The sequence below is a fragment of the Theropithecus gelada genome, chromosome 14 (assembly GCF_003255815.1).
Source record: "Theropithecus gelada isolate Dixy chromosome 14, Tgel_1.0, whole genome shotgun sequence".
Taxonomy (NCBI): Eukaryota; Metazoa; Chordata; class Mammalia; order Primates; family Cercopithecidae; genus Theropithecus; species Theropithecus gelada.
The window spans coordinates 66,191,920-66,208,251 of record NC_037682.1 but is presented as its reverse complement, the minus strand read 5'-3'; the positions used below and the strand labels follow the sequence as shown (position 1 = coordinate 66,208,251).

Here is a 16,332-nt window from a genome sequence, read left to right as displayed (position 1 = left end):
AGCTATGGGGACTGAGATCATGTGGATAGCGCACAGATTGCCCTGCTCTGGACCAAAGTCGACACAGTCAATACTGAGGAGAGATGGGACTGGAATTCCATCCTGGCTGCAGAGGAGGGTGGCTCTGACCATCCCACTGGGCATTCTGGATCTGGGACAGGCAGAACATATTGAAGGGCTATAGGGAAAGGGGTTTCTGGAGTTCCATAAGTCCGATGAGCTGTCCCCTGCCCCCATATCAGCAGAAATAAGGACAATTCAGAGAGAAAGACCAGACCAATAAAGGTTGGGAGATATTTATTTTCTTTAAACAAGGTCATAAATAACAAAAAACGAAGTAGGTCCCAGACTCCGGACCATGCAGCAGGACAGGGGTGAGAGATTGTTGAGTGGAAAGATGGAGGGGGCTACACATCACCTAAGACAGTCACAGAGAAGATGGGCTTCAGGACACTGCTCCTTCCTGCCCTTGGAAATGGCGTGCCTGGGCAATAGGGACAGGCCGCAGTGCTGTCGAGGCAGCTGGAAGAAGGCAAAGACTGGGGATGCCAGGCTGTAACGCTTCTATGTGGAGTGACGTGAAATCCACAAATGGCAAAGAGAAGCTGTAGGTTTGAAGAGGCAAGAGGGCACTGCACACCTCCAGGAACCAGCTATGAACATGGTGAAATTTGATGATTAAAAACAATTCCATAGGCTTTGGCCTGTGGCTTTGTGCATGGGCTGTATTTAACCTGGGTTGCTGTGTGGCAGGTGAGGGCTCAAGAGGCCCCTGGAGCAGCCTGGCCTCAGCCCAGGGCAGGTGCCCAGACATGTGGAGTGGGACAGTGGGTTCTCCCAGATGGGAGGCCATGTGCTTGGACTGGCTGGACCTGATTTTCAGGCTGGTTTCTTGTGATGCTACCCACCACCACCCCTCCCGGTGCCTAAGGATGGGATTTTGGCCTCTCTGGGTCTTCCAAACCTGGAAGAGTATGACTAGGATAAAATGGTACCTGACTAGTGTTTTATTTGAAAGGGAAAAATAAGGACCACCCCATACACTGTCCATCACATGAGGCAGGGTTGGACCATGCCAAGACAATCTCAAGGAATGGAGGTCCCTGAGCCTGGGAAGACATTTGGACTCAGGTGTATCGCCTGACGCTAGGAAGAGGGGCTCAGTATGGCAAATCTGGAGGCTTTACCCTAGGCAACGCAGGGAGAGCAGGCAGGAGATACCCCAGTACAGGGAAGGGAAAGGAGCAGGGGAGCCTTGGACTGGGGAAGCCAAAGTTGGTCAAGGACCCTGGAAAACAATGCTTTTGGCAGAATACATGAAAAGGTTGGTACATCTCGGGGTGCCCGTCTACAGGGAGCCAGTGTCACATGGCCAGGCGGGACGGGGAGGAGGAGACAGTGGCATCACAGTGGCCTCTGGTGCGACGTATTTACAACAGAGCTCAATGTTGAGGAGGGGTGGACAGCAGGTCACTAACAGCCAGGAAACACACTGTGGAAGAACAGAAAGAGAAAGAAAAACAAATGTAACTATCAATAGCTTTCCCTTGCTTATCTGTGTCCTCCAGGAAGCCCGGCCTAATGACCACCAAAGCAAATCTGACCCATCTCATAGCCCTGACCAAAGCTGGACCCAGGGTCTGCTCTCAGTGTGCTGCTCATTTGTCCAAGGCTCCAAATGGTCGAAGGGCCCCAGACAAACACTGTTCAGTAGAGAAATTAGGTCTTTATTGCTGGTTCCTGGGATCCATCAATGGTCAGTTGTTAGAGGGATGGCTCAGCACAAGGGTGTCGGTTCTGTGGTTTACTGTCCCAGGGTCTCGCCATCATCTCCAGTGCTTACCCTGCCCTGTTACTCTCATCTCCCAGGCCCTGGAATTCAGAGTTCTCTAAGGCAGAAGTCATTTCCTTTTCTTAATATTTCTTCTTCAAACTTTCTGAGAGTGGGGAACAAGTTCCCCCGAACCCTCACCAAAATCAGAGAAGAGACTTTTCAATGTTAGGAATGACTCCTCATCAGGGTTGTGGGCTCTCTGAGGATCAAAAGCCTTCTGCAGTACAGACTAGGAGCTGGCTGAGGTGGGTCAAGACAACCTGGTTTGGGGTCAACATGCCTCTCTTCTTCTTCCTCAACAGAGCCCAACTGTGTTTCCTTAAACAGATGAAGAGCTTCCTAGGATGAGAGGCCTGGCCCTGTTTCTTCCTCTAGACCAATAGAGGGGGAAACTTTGCCTCCCTTGAGGCATTTGGTAAAATCTGGAGACATTTCTGTTTGTCAGAACTGTGTGTGGGAGGGGTACTACTGTTATTGGGTGGATACAAGCCAGGGATACTGCTAAACATCCCACAACGCACAGGACAGCCCCCACAATGAAGAATTATCCACCTCAAAATGTCAATAGCGCTGAGGTTGAAAACCCTGCTCTAGAGCTTCCAGGATCACCTCTGCGGAGTGGCTAATATTCTGCCAGCTTCGGAAAAGGAGGGGAAGCAAGCATGGCAGAGCACCCATTCCATTCCCAGCTTGCTTAGTAGCTGGCCATGGGAAGACACTCTGCAACACTGTAGAAAACCCTGCTCTAGGCCAGGCGTGGTGGCTTGTGCCTATAATCCTACACTTTAAGAGGCCGATGTGGGTGGATCACTTGAGGCTAGGAGTTCAAGATCAGCCTGGCCAACATGGAGAAACCCCATCTTTACTAAAAAAAAAAAACCAAAAAACAAAAAACAAACAAAACAAAAATTAGCTGGGCATGGTGGCGCATGCCTGTGATCCCAGCTACTTGTGAGGCTGAGGCACTAGGATCACTTCAGCCCAGGTGGCGGAGGTTGCAGTGAGCCAAGACTGTACCAAGGAAACAAAAAAAAAAAAAAAGAAAAAAAGAAAGCCCTGCTCCATGGCCTGCCCAGCTTTCCCTGGCAGCAGGGCAGGAGAAGCCAAAGAAAACTTCTCTAGGAGCCTGGAAATGGACTGATTCCTATCCCAGCCTCCTCAAAGGGGCACCTCAAGAAGAAATGCACATCATAGTGGGGGGTGAGACTAGGCACAATTTAATCACAGCCTCAGCATCAACCCACTGGAGCACAGCACAAAGAAACAACCCACCATGGCTTGGTAGAAACAGACATGCCAGGCTCTTCACTGAGGAAGAGGAAGAAAGGCATGGTGACCAAACCAGGCAGGGGTAAGGCAGAGGTATTTATAGTCCTGCAAATATCTGTTTGTCAGAGTTGGCCAGCACTGCTGGGGTTCTTAAACCCTTGTACCCGCCTTACCACTGGAATCCACCGATGGGTTCTGCAAACCTGTGCCGGATCAGGAAAGTGGCAACAGCTTCAGCTACCTGGAAAAGGGAGAGATATTCCAGGCCATATGAAGGTTACTGATGGGGCTTAGCCTTGGGCTGTGGGCTACTGTTAGACGGTTAGGCTCTACAGTGCCCTCATCCCACCCACAGGTCTGAGCGGCTTGAAATTAAAAGGACCTAGGCCCTCCCTAGCAGAGCTAGGAGACTCTTCCCCACCATCCTTGCCAGGGATAGCTCCAAAGAGCTCAAGAGGAATGACGTGAAGGGCTTATTTGTGCCCTTAGAGTTACAAAACAGTGTTTTCCCACAGGAGGAGTCCATATTAATTCCTAACCTTGCCTGTGGTTTAGGGAGCAGTTTCTACCCTAATCATCCCTCTTCCATCTGGCTTTTGGGGGTATTGGAGAAGTAGAGCTGAAGATCTTAACCACAGGGCCCTGGGATGAAATAGCAGGGTGTCAGTGGCTCCTCAGCACATATATACAAAGCCAATACCATAAGCAGCTGCCAGGGAGAAGTTGGAGAGCTGGTGGAATTGCATCTGCATAGGCTCCACAGCAGCTGCTGCAGGCAATGCAGGCTGAGACTCAGAGACTTGTCTTCTGTGACATCCAGGGTTATTCTCACAGTTGTCCTTTTACAGTCATTGAACACCAGACTCACCTTGTCAGGGGCATCCTCATGGACTGCATGGCCACACTGAGGTAGGACCTGCATCTGGAACTTCCCTGGAGAGGAATCAAAGCAACGCAACTTCAGGGACTAAAAGAGCCCTGTCTTATGCAGCCTCATAGGTCACTCCGGGAGCCCAGGACCTACCTCCCCATTTCCAACCTCACCTCAACACTCTGGACCCAATTATCAAGTCTTGCTGAGGATGGTAATACAAGTAATTATAACCTTGTGCCAATCATTTCCCTTCACTTTTTCCTTCTGTCCTATTTAGTGTACATTTACTCTGGGCCAGAGACACATAGAAGAAACAGTTCTTGTCCTCAGGGGATTTACAATCCAGTAGGGGAGTAAAACACAACAACCAACATTTTAATGCAGCATGTCATTCCTATGATGAAACTGGGCACGTGGGGCTGTAAGAGCATAAGAAAGGGAACTTCACAATCCAAGAGGGACCCAGGAAGGAAAAAAGGCTTGAAATGGCTTGGAATAAAAGAAGCTTGGCATGGTGCTTATGAGAGTGGTTAACAATAAGGCTGGAGAGGTAAGCAGGGGCCAAACCATTAAGGATTTTGTCAGCTATGTTAAGGATTCAAAATGTATTATTACAATAAGTTACCATTTGAGCACTTAAGCATGTGCCAGGCATTGTACTAAGCACCTTCTCATATTGTCTCACAGAACACTGTAAGCTCATAGGTAATGCGACAGTGATTGAGAATGAACAGCGATGACTGATAAAGAAGATCCCTAAGGAGACCCAGAGCCCCCATAAGTAGAGACAGCAGATTTTCTCAGCCTCAGATTATCTATTTATAAAATAAAGGAATGGGATTGAAAGTTCTTCTGGTCATTACATCCTGTGGTTCTTACCCCAGTTACATAGGATTCAAAAAGTTTTCAGTGTACTCTTCTATCCATTTTTAAAGTTGATTCTTAAAATCTACTCTATAAAATTATGCACGAAAATACTGAAATTCTTTTTTGAGATGATGAAACTGAGGCCAAAGTTAGTGAAGTGACCTGCCCAAGGCCACTTCGTTAATCAGTGGAGGAATAAGATGATCCCAATTAGTAAAGTCCAGCTTGTGCCCCTCCTCCTGCAGTAAGCTGCCTCTCTCTGGGTGCTCGAGCCTAGTCAACTCTCCCATCTAGCTCCTAAAGTACTGTTGTTAATGCACTTGGATCCAAACACAAAGCAGCACATGGCCCTCTTATAAGTTTCAAGTAAGTTTACATTTTACATGCCACTGGTGCTTGCCTCCCCAGGAGTGTGTTATTTCCGTAAGAACAGGGGACGATGGTGTTATTACTTGCTCTATATCCCTAATAAGAACTAACACAGGGTTGGGCACTGAGTAGATGCTTAAATCTTTAGCGAATGAATGATGAACAAATGCCTAGATCCAAAACTTACAACTCCTATCTCCCTGTTGTTTCTGTTAGATCAGCTCTGATGACTAGGGATGCATTTGTCCTTCCTCTTTGGAAGAGTCGGTATAATCAGGGAGAACTCACATACACCAACAACACTGTGCCAGGTACACATAAAATAACACGCTCATGGGTAATCCTCACAATTATTCTATGATGTGGGAATATTTCCAAGTTCTTCTCTCCCATTGCACAGATTAGGAGCCTTAGGTTCAGAGAGCGTAAATTATTTACCCAAGTTGTACTATGAATAGGTGGTAGTTTTCCAGGATTTCATAACTAAGTCAGCTGGTTTGAACACAGTGCTGGGAAAGCTGTGGTTTGGAATCTATGCAGCCTTAACCATTTCCTTTTGTTTTGTGGAACGTTCCTTATCCTCGCCATTTACTCTATACTCATAGGAGGCTTTCTTTAAACCAGAAGGTGGTCTTGATATAATCTATACTGAGGAAACAGGAGGACATCTCGTAAGGAATCATGATTACTTCCTGAATATAATGAAAGGCATCATTTGTTAACTACCTGCATTTTTTCCATTTAAACTTCATGTAACTGTACTGAGATATATCATTATCTCCATTTTATAGATGAAAAAACTCAAAATTAAAGAAGTTAGGAATTCACTCATACCGCAAAACTATTAACAGTGATTCAAACCCAGGATTGTCTGACTCCAAGGCTGGTGATCAACAATGACTTCAAATGCTATCCCAGTCCATGTCAACTGCCTTCAGGCAGTCTCAGGGGCCATGTCTGATTCTTCTGTCTGCCCAGCATCATGCACAGGTCTTGCACAGAAAGGGTGCCTAGGAAAGGTTTTCTGAATTGAATTTAAGTGTCTTAGATTCAATTTCATGGCACTGATGTTGGTCATTATGGGCTTAGACGTTTATAAGAATCTACTTAAATAAGTGTCTAAGCCCATAATGACCAACATCAGTGCCATGAAAAAAAATCACACAGTCCCAGCTCATGGTCCTGTTCCAGGCCTCAGGATACAATGTAGTTAAAGGAAGGCAAAGCCATGAAGGTCTGGGACCAGAGTTTTATATTCAAGAGGCTTTGAACAACTATTATGAAGGAATATAGCTCCTTTTGCTGTGGAAAGCTAGAAGATAGCTAAAAGAACAGTTTGAGAGGCCCATGAGACATCCAGCAGTTTTGCTACATGGGCTAGGACTGGACCTCAGGAGAGAGGGATGAGGTGGATGTTTAACTTTGGGAGTCATCAAGGTACAAATGGAAGCCATGAAATTGTCCAGGGAGAGTAAGTAGGGAAGAAAGGTCTAGAACAGATTCTGCCTGAGCCTGAAACTTTGGTCTTGGAGTTGGCACCTCTTCTTCCCATAACCCAAAAGTTGCATGCCTACTGACTTCACCTTCACTGAGTCTTTTACCTGTACTAAAGCAAGAGCCCCCACAAAATTGGACCCGCTGCCTCCACTGTCATCTAGCTAACATACATGCATCTGTACACAGTGCTCAGCATGTCACTTTTCTACTCATTATACCTCATGATCCGTTTGAGGCTGCCATCAGTTTTTTCATTTTACAGATTAAGAAGACTAAAACTGAGGCAAGTCAGAAAACTTGGCCAGAGTCAAAAAATTACTGGAAAAGCAGTATTCAAAATTCAGTTTTCTGAACTTCAGAGACTTTACTTTTACCATCTTACCATGCTGTCTTCTAAACAGGTATTTATATCTTTTTATATCTGGATTATCTTGAGCCTTTCCCTTTCCTAAAAATTCTAACAATAATAAAAATACTGGCCAGCTGCAGTGGCTCACACCTGTAATCTCAGCACTCTGGGAGGCCAAGGCAGGCAGATCACTTGAAGTCAGGAGCTTGAGACCAGCCTGGCCAAATGGTGAAACTCCATCTCTACTAAAAATACAAAAATTAGCCACGTGTGGTGGTGCATGCCTGTAATCCCACTACTGGGGTGGCTGAGGCAGCAGAACTGCTTGAACCTGGGAGGCAGAAGTTGCAGTGAGCCAAGATTGGGCCACTGCACTCCAGCCTGGGCAACAGAGTAAGAATCCAAAAAAAAAAAAAAAAAAAAAAAAAACAAACAAACAAAAAAACCCACAAACAAAAAACTCATCAGAAGTCAGAATATCTCTTTTCACAGTATCATACACCTATACAGTACTTTATAATTTTAAAACACATTGCCTCATTTTAACTCTTATAACTGAAACATAGGTAGTATTACAATCTTCATTTTTGGATGGATTTTTTTTTTTAAACAAATTAAAGCTCAGGAAAGGGAAATAACTTGCCCATAATCATATAGTGTGTCAGGAGTAGAGGCAGATGTTCAACTTGGATTGGACTCTAAAGTTCAGGCTTTCTCCGTTATACTTCACTATCTCAGGATGTTAATTGCCCTATCACCCTTTCTTCAGAAAAGGGTCCAGGGGCATAATTTCTTGATAACTTACCTTGCATCTGGCCAATGGTTAGATCTTTATCCAATCTATCAACACCTAGAAAACAAGAGAATTCATTGTGAAATAGATTTTGCTGTTCAAGTACTAAGTAAAAAGTGTTACAAAGTTGTAAACATGATAACATTCTCAATTTATGTTTATACCAATCCTAACTCCCAGAGCATATTCTCACCACCAGATGAAACTTTTCAGGTTGAGATTCCCCTAAAATCACTATGTTAAACTGGTTCTGAAAACAGGGTTTTACTATTTTAATTCTCATAATACTCAGAATATCCTTATACCACTGTATCTAGCTCTAGGCTAAGAAGGACTTGAGCTTGACCAAGTAGACAGGCCAGGCCAGAATTAGGTCATCCTAACGCTTAGATGAATGCCTATGCTAGTTAGGTTTAGAGACTGGGTGTAGGGAGGAGAAAAGGCATAGATGAATGAGGAAGGTATTCTACTTTGGATGTCACTACTCATTTGGTGAGAAGTTTTAATGAGGTCATATTGAGATGACAATATACCAACACTGCTATGGACTGAGTTGTGTCCCCCTAAAACTCATGTTGAAGCCCCAATTCCCAATGTGACTGTATTTGGAACTAGGGCCTATAAGGACGTAACAAAGGTTAAATAAGGTCATGAGGGCAGAGCTCTGACATGATAGGATGAACATCCCTAATTAACGTCCTTAAGAGAAGAGACACCAGAGAGCTCACGTTCACTCTTTCTTGGCCATGTGAGGGCACAGAGAGAAGGCAAGCCAGGAAGAGAGCCCTCACCACAACCTGACCATGCTGGCACCCTGATCTCAGACTTCCAGCCTCCAGAACTGTGAGAAAATAAATTTCTGTTGTTTAAGCCACCCAGTCTATGGTATTTGGTTATGGCAGCCTGAGCTGACTAATACATGCACATATACACTTACCAGCCAAGAGCAGCAATTTAGGAATGGGACAACTAAGAAAGAGATTGGATAAGCCTCGGAACCAGCCATCCCAGTATTTTTCTGTTTTTGCCAGTTCAATTCTCCAGGTGTATGGATGGTCTTTCTTGGTCTGGAGGAATAAGAGCAAGTTCTGAGTCTCCGAGGGCAAGCCCTGGAGGAACAGGATTAAAAACTAGATCCCTGGGAAAAGGAAAGGGAAGGAAACTAGCACTTATTAAGGACCTACTGAGTCCCAGACATTTTCATATACATTCAGTCCTTCTAACAGTCTTGTTGTATGGGCCACTGTAATATTCATTTTAAGATAATTACAAGTTTACTTTTTATTGCTATTAGTTTCTGTAAGTTTAGGAAACTTTCTTAAGATCACAAAGCTAGTAAGTGGTAGTGCCAAGATTAAGCCTTTCTCATACTTGGTTGGCAAAAAGGATGTTTTTCATCAAAATAATAACTACAAAGAACATATTGCAGTATGAAAAATGTTTATAATATAAGCAAGAAACAGATTACAACATGTCATCGAAGTTAGGATTAGTACTGGAAAAATGTGGTATACTTATAGTAAAGTACGAAAAAGGAAAACTGAAAATAGGTTGATTTGTTAGTACAGCATTTTTTCTTATATTTTATGATAATGATATAATGTTCCTGCAATAGTAATTTTGAAAGGAAATGAGACAAATATGACAAAATGTCAACATTTATTAAATCTTTATAGTAGATAAGTACAGAGTATGCAATCAAATATTGGCTAAAAAAATAATTCTCTATAGTTTTCTATACCATTGAAATATTTGAAACATTATAATTGAAATAAATATACTGAATCAACCACAATATGAAAATCTAAAAGCGAACACGAGATAGTAACATATTACGTTAAAGATCACTGGATGCTTAAGATGTCCATACTACCCAACGTAATCTACAGATTCAACATAATCTCTATCAAAATTCCAATGGCCTTTTTTTTAGGAAATAGAAACAAATCATCTTAAAATTCATATGGAATCTCATGAGACACTGAGTAGCTAAAAGAATTTTGAAGAAGAACAAAATTGGAGAACTCACACTCCCCAAGTACAAAGCTGCAGTAATTGAAACAACTTGGTACTGGCATAAAGACAAATAGACCAGTGGAACAGAATACAGAGCCCAAAAATAAACCTTCACATAAATGGTCAGATGATTTTTGACAAGAGTGCCAAGACCACTCAGTGAGGAAAGAATAGTCTCTTCAACAAACAGTACTGGGATAACCAAACAGATATGCATATTCCAAAGAATGAAGCTGGGGCCTTATTCCCCAGCTTCATTAAAGACCTAGTAAGACTAAGATTAAAGACCTAGTAAGTCTAGTAAGACTAAGACATAAAACTCCTAGAAGAAAACATGGAGGAAAAGCTGGATACTAGACTTGGCAATGATTTCTCGGATATGACACCAAAAAGCAGTGAACAAAGGCAAAAATAGACAAATGGTACTATGTGTATGGAATGCGAGAAAATCTTTGCAAATCATATATCTCATAATGGATTAATATTCAGAATATATAAAGGACGCCTACAATTCAGCAACTAAAAATATCGAGTAACCTGATTAAAAAATGGTCAAAGGGCTTGAATAGACATTTCTCTAGAGGTGATACAGAAGTGGCCAATAAGCATATGAAACGATGCTTAACATTACTAATCAATAAATAAACGCACATCAACACCACAATGAGAAACCATCTCACCCCCATTAGGATGACTACTATCAAAAAAGAGAAAAATAAGTGTTGGTGAGGATGCAGAGAATTTGGAACCCTTGGGTACTGAGTTGTAAAATGGTTCAACCAATAAGAAAAACATTAAGGCAGTTCCTCAAAATATTAAAAATAGAACTACTACATGATGCAGGAATCCCACTTCTGGGTACATATCCAAAGAATTGAAAACAGAATCTCAAAGAGGTATCTGCAAACCCATGTTCATAGCAGCACTATGGATAACAGCCAAGAGGTGGAAGCCACTCAAATGGCCACTGATGGACGAATGAATAAACGAAATGTGGTATATACATATATAAGTCAGTTCAGAAAAAGGAAGAAATGCTATCACAAGCCGCATAGGGACTGAACTTTGAAGACATTATGCAAAGTGACATAAGCCAGTCACAAAAAGACATATATGATCCCACTTATATGAGGTATCTAAAGTAGTCAAATTCATAGAAACAGAAAGTAGAATGGTGGTAACCGGGGCCTTTGGAAGAGTTTTGGAAAAGGAGAGTTGTTGTTTATATCTCAGATGTTTCACAACAATGTAAATATTAACTGTACACTGAAAAATTACCGAGATGGCAAATTTTATGTTTTTTTAATGGATGGAAGGAAGGAAGGAAGGAAAGAAAGATGGCCAAATGGGAAATCAAGAAACTTGAGTCTTCTAGTCCTATCTTTGCCACTGATTTTCTCAGGTCCCTTCCCTTCTTTGGGCCTTGGTCTTCTGTCAATAAAAGGAGACATAAAGGTACCTTATGATTCAAATATTCTCACTAAAGAACTAATTCTATTCTCCACTGTTAATATTTACCACGGGTAGGACACTTTAAAGGAAATACTGCCATTTCAACCTGGAACCTCAGCCTGTCCTATTCCCCACAACACTTTCCTTTAATGAGCCATTTCTAAGAGATCAGCTCTACCGTCAGAGACAAGGCATAATTTCACAAGCCCCTCCTATATGCACACTGAACTTCACAGGGAAATGACAAATTTAACGTAAGAGAACCTCCAAAAAGTAATATTATAATATATATATATAAAAAACAGTTCATCTCAAATCTTAAAATTTGTAAAACCAAAGGAAAAATTCTGGATAGAATTAGGATTTCTCCTGTATTTAGGTTATTGGAAATAAATCCTTTCTCCCAAGAGCTGGATCATAAAGTTTAGTTTAGATGCCTATTGGATGCTGTGAAAATGGTAATAAAGCAGGTTGATATAATGAGATCCACTTGTTGTTGGGTGGGAGAAACAGAAAGTTGGCTAACAATCTTTCTGGGATGTTTACCTGGGCGAGATGCAGTTCTCCACACAAGGGCATCCACCACAGGCCTTGCATTATCTCCCACTGTTTCACTGGAAAAGTGTTTAAAAACATAACGCTTTGTGTCAGTCAGATCTGACTGAATGCAAGTCCTAAAGCCATCATTAACTAATAACTGTGGGTCCCTTGGGAAGTTACTTAATTTCTTCCAGCCTGGTTTTTCTTTCTTTCTTTCTTTCTTTTTTTTGAGACACAGTCTCACTCTGTTGCCTAGGCTGGAGTGCAGTGGCGCAATCTCGGCTCACTGCAACCTCCGCCTCCTGGGTTCAAGCAATTCTGCCTCAGCCTCCCGAGTAGCTGGGACTACAGGCGCATGCCACCACGCCCAGCTAATTTTTGTATTTTTAGTAGAGACAGGGTTTCACCATGTTGGCCAGGATGGTCTCGATATCCTGACCTCGTGATCCACCCGCCTCGGCCTCCCAAAGTTCTGGGATTACAGGCATGAGCTACTGTGCCCAGCTCCAGCCTGTTTTCTTAGCTGTGAAATTGGCAGCACAAGATCTGAAAGAACTGTAAGGATGAGCTAAAGATACCCATGTATGTGAGACAACAGGAGTGTGGTCTGGCACATAAACAAGTATTAAAATTTTTTAAAAATACATAGGATGTCAATAACCTTGAAAAAGAAGAACAAAGTTGGAGGACTTACACACTGTCTGATTTCAAGACATACAACAAAGCTACAATAACAAAGACAGTGTGGTACTTGCATAAGGGCAGACATATAGATCAATAGAATTCAGAGTCCAGAAATAAAATCTAACATTTATAGTCAACTGATTTTCAGCAAAGGTGCCAAGATAATTAAATGGGGAAAAAGGAGCCTTTTCAATAAATGGAGCTGGGACAGACTATTTATTGGATATCTACATGCAAAAGAATGAAGTTGGTTCCATTCCTGGTATTATATACAAATATTGACTCAAAATGGCCTAAATGTAAGAGCTAAAGAAAATTCTTAGAAGAAAACATAGGTATAAATCTTCATGACTTTCAGGCAAAGCCTTCCTAGATATAATACCAAAAGTACAAGGGACAAAAGGAAAAACAGATAAATTGAATTTCATCAAATTAAAACTGTCTGTACTTCTAAGAATGCCATCAAGAAAGTAAAAAGACAACCCACTGAATGGGAGAAAGTATTTGCAATTTAGGGATCTGTATCTAGAATATATATAGAACGCTTAAAATTCAGTAATAAAATCAAATAACCCAAGTAAAAAATGGGCAAAGTATCTGAATAAACATTTCTCCAAAGAAAATACATAAGTGGACAATAAGCTCATGAACTCAATATCAAGAGTCATTAGGAAAATGAAAATCAAAACCACAATCAGATACTACTTAATACACATTAGGATGGCCATAATCACAAAGAGAGAAAATAACAAGTGTTGACAAAGATACTGATAAACTGGAACACTCATACACTGCTAGTGGGAATGTAAAAGGGTGCACCCGCTTTGGAAAACGGTCTGTCAGTTCCTCAAAAGGTTAAATATACTTACCATATGATCCATCAGTTCCAATCCTAGCTGTGTACCCAAGAGAAATAATAAAAGCCTATATCCACACAAAAAGTTACACACAAATGTTCAAAGAAGTATTATTCATAATAGACAAAAATTGGAAACAACCCAAATGTCCATCAAGCGATGAATGGATTAAAAACTGTGGTATAGCCATACAATGGCACATTATTCAACCATATAGAGAAATGAGGTATTTGATACGTGCTACAATATGGATGAACCCTGGTAATTTTATTCTAAGGGAAAAGAAGTCAGTCACAAAAGACCACATATTATTAGTTCCATTTATATTTTATGTCCAGATTAGGCAAATCTATAGAGATTAGATTAGTGGTTGCCAAGGCCGGGAGGGTTGGGGAGAAATAGGGAGTGAATACTCATGGACACTCCTAATTAATGTGCCTCAGTTCACCCTCTCAACAGAACTGCTGGAGTTTATGAAACCACATAATTGGGCTTATAAAAAAATACAAAGAAAAAATGAGTTAGAATTAAAAATCAAGGATCTGGGTGTGTTTTAGCTTTAACTTTTATGTGTGACCATGGGCAAGTATCTGTACCTAAGTTGTAAAATGGTGATAATATCTACAATGCAGAACTAAAATGAGAATTAGAGATGATAAATGTGAAGCATTCAGCATAGTGCTTAGCACATAATGAGTAAAAAGCAATTAATTATATTAAGAGTCTCAAATCTACTAAATGCATGCTTGATGACCTTGGGCAAATCTCTTAACTTCTGAGCCTCAGATTCTACACCATAATATGGGAGAAAAGATCTCTCCACACCTCATAAGATGTTGAGAGGACCAAATAGACCATGCGTTATTTATACCTTTGTAAACTCTAAAGAGGTACAAAGTATTATATTTCTGATCACTGATTTTAAAGATGGCAAGAAGATCCTCAAATTTAAAATCCTGTTTAAAAACGTATTCTCCTTCTTGCTAACAGCAGCATCTCCAAACGCAAAGAAGTAGGTCACTACATGTTCATTACCTGCCATTAGTAAGATGTTTATAATCAAATCCATCCCTAGTCTGCAGTTCATGATCACTAAACATTTTCAAGAAAAAAGCACTTGTTACCACTACTTGCCTAGCAAGTACTTATAAAACACTATTTATACAACCCTGAGCTAAATGCAGAGGAAAATTCATGCAGAACATCAGTTTCTGCCACAAAATACACATTTTTTGTTTGTTTGGAATACAATTCTTGCACAGAGGACAACCTGAGTCAACAGATGACTAGCAAAGGACCATAGGATTTCTGAGTGTGACTTATAAAATCAGTTCTATGACTTAATATGTACAACTTCAAAAAAAAAAAGTGCTCAGGTGTGTCACATAGACTTTCAGTGCTGTGTTGGAAAGAAAGTGGTATCAATTAAGGTCAGAAAGCTTCCCCAAGGAAGCTGGGTGTGGTGGCATGCACCTGTAGTCCCAGCTACCGATACTGGGGAGGCTGAGCTGGGATGATCACGTGAGCCAAGGAATTCAGCCTGGGCAACACAGCAAAACCCAGTGTCAAACGAACAAACAGACAAAAAAAAAAAGGAAAGAAAATGAAAGAAAGCTTCCTCAAGGAGATAAACTTTGAAAGACAGATGGACAGGGTAAGATCTGAATGAGCTTAGAACAGACTAGTAGGAAATGGAATTTTTCTCATGGGAGGAAACACAGGAACAGAAGAACAGGTGAGAAAGCAGTCTGTTTTAGGGGAGGGTAAACAGTGTAAGTTTTATGTTCCAATTGGTCAGAGCTATCAACAGCGCTTTACATCTTATAGTTAAGCTAAGTATCTCTTATGATAGTATCTTTGTGCCCTAAAATACCTAACGGCAAACAAAAAGAACAATGTTATCAGCCCTTCCCCACCCACACACAGTTTGAACCATTCCATACTACATCTTTTCAAGAATCAATGTTTTAACCCACCTCCATGTCATCTTCTTTTTTCCTCTTGCTTATTGACTCACTTCCTTCCTCATCTTCTTCTTCTTCCTCTATGATTCCTTCCACTATAGATTTTGAGCCTTCTGGACTTGTAATTCCTTCACACCTAGGTTTTTTTTAAAAAAGTGCTATTACACACCTCTTTCCAATACAGAAATTATCTCAGAGATACTCATGGCCTTTTAAAATCAAATGTTAGATAAAACTTAACAATTATCCTGGTAGGAGGATAGAATTGTGCATTTCCAGGGCTGTGGAAATCATGGCCAATGTATAACTATACTCCAAGGGCTGGTTTCCACTTCTTACACCAATACTGACCCATAGAAAGGAAACAACCATTTCCTCAGGCATGAGTTTTATTGGCATAATCTTACATAATCTTCATAACAATCCTATGAAGTAGCCCTCAAGAATTAAGAAAATTGTCCAGTATCACCTAACTCATAAGCGGATAAGGCTGGGATGCAAATCCAGGCTCAACTAACTCCAAAACATGGTGCTTTTCTGCTGAACCCTGCTTACAGTAGAACAAGGCTCAAACAGAATGATAAAAGGCCTCACTTTTTAATTAGCTGACAGAAACCATCTGAACCAACCAATTATTGTTCTCTTTCAAATGGCACCTCTAGAACAAGCAAGATAAAAAGAGACTGGGATAAATTCAAAGGTCAGCGGTAGATTTTTAAGAATGATAACTTCTCCCTCTCTGTCTTCTCTGCCAAACCTTCAGTGAAGTGTACGTTCATAAATGTTTTAAGTAGGAGTTTTATATGAAACTTGAGGTGCCAAGCTTCACATGTAGTATACAGTATAGATGTGATTTAAAAAATAGTGTAACAAAGAAACATATGCTTTGAATTTCTATAGCCTGTGGATCAGGAGGTTCAAGGCAATTTCACCTAGATCATAAGGGGCAGGAAAGTTCCAGCTATCT

The 16,332-nt window shown here is 41.3% G+C and overlaps 1 protein-coding gene and 1 non-coding gene across 3 annotated transcripts in view; one reads left to right on the top strand and one right to left on the bottom strand.

The window, feature by feature from the left end:
- Positions 1 to 280: 280 nt before the first annotated feature.
- Positions 281 to 16,332, bottom strand: part of PPME1 (protein phosphatase methylesterase 1) — an 84,076-nt gene continuing 68,024 nt past the window's right edge. Inside the window, exons 9-14 of one of the 2 annotated variants that reach the window (XM_025358294.1) lie at positions 15,378 to 15,501; positions 8,790 to 8,961; positions 7,865 to 7,909; positions 3,972 to 4,036; positions 3,277 to 3,344; positions 281 to 1,492 (exon numbers count right to left, since the gene is read on the bottom strand). In XM_025358294.1, coding sequence (XP_025214079.1) covers positions 1,474 to 1,492; positions 3,277 to 3,344; positions 3,972 to 4,036; positions 7,865 to 7,909; positions 8,790 to 8,961; positions 15,378 to 15,501 — 493 coding nt within the window. In that variant the 3' untranslated portion in view covers positions 281 to 1,473. The remainder of the gene's footprint in view (positions 1,493 to 3,276; positions 3,345 to 3,971; positions 4,037 to 7,864; positions 7,910 to 8,789; positions 8,962 to 15,377; positions 15,502 to 16,332) is intronic. The other variant, XM_025358295.1, reaches the window with a different exon arrangement.
- LOC112607485 lies at positions 2,428 to 2,565 on the top strand. The gene has a single exon (XR_003115826.1). It is a non-coding gene; the product is annotated as a small nucleolar RNA SNORA7 (small nucleolar RNA).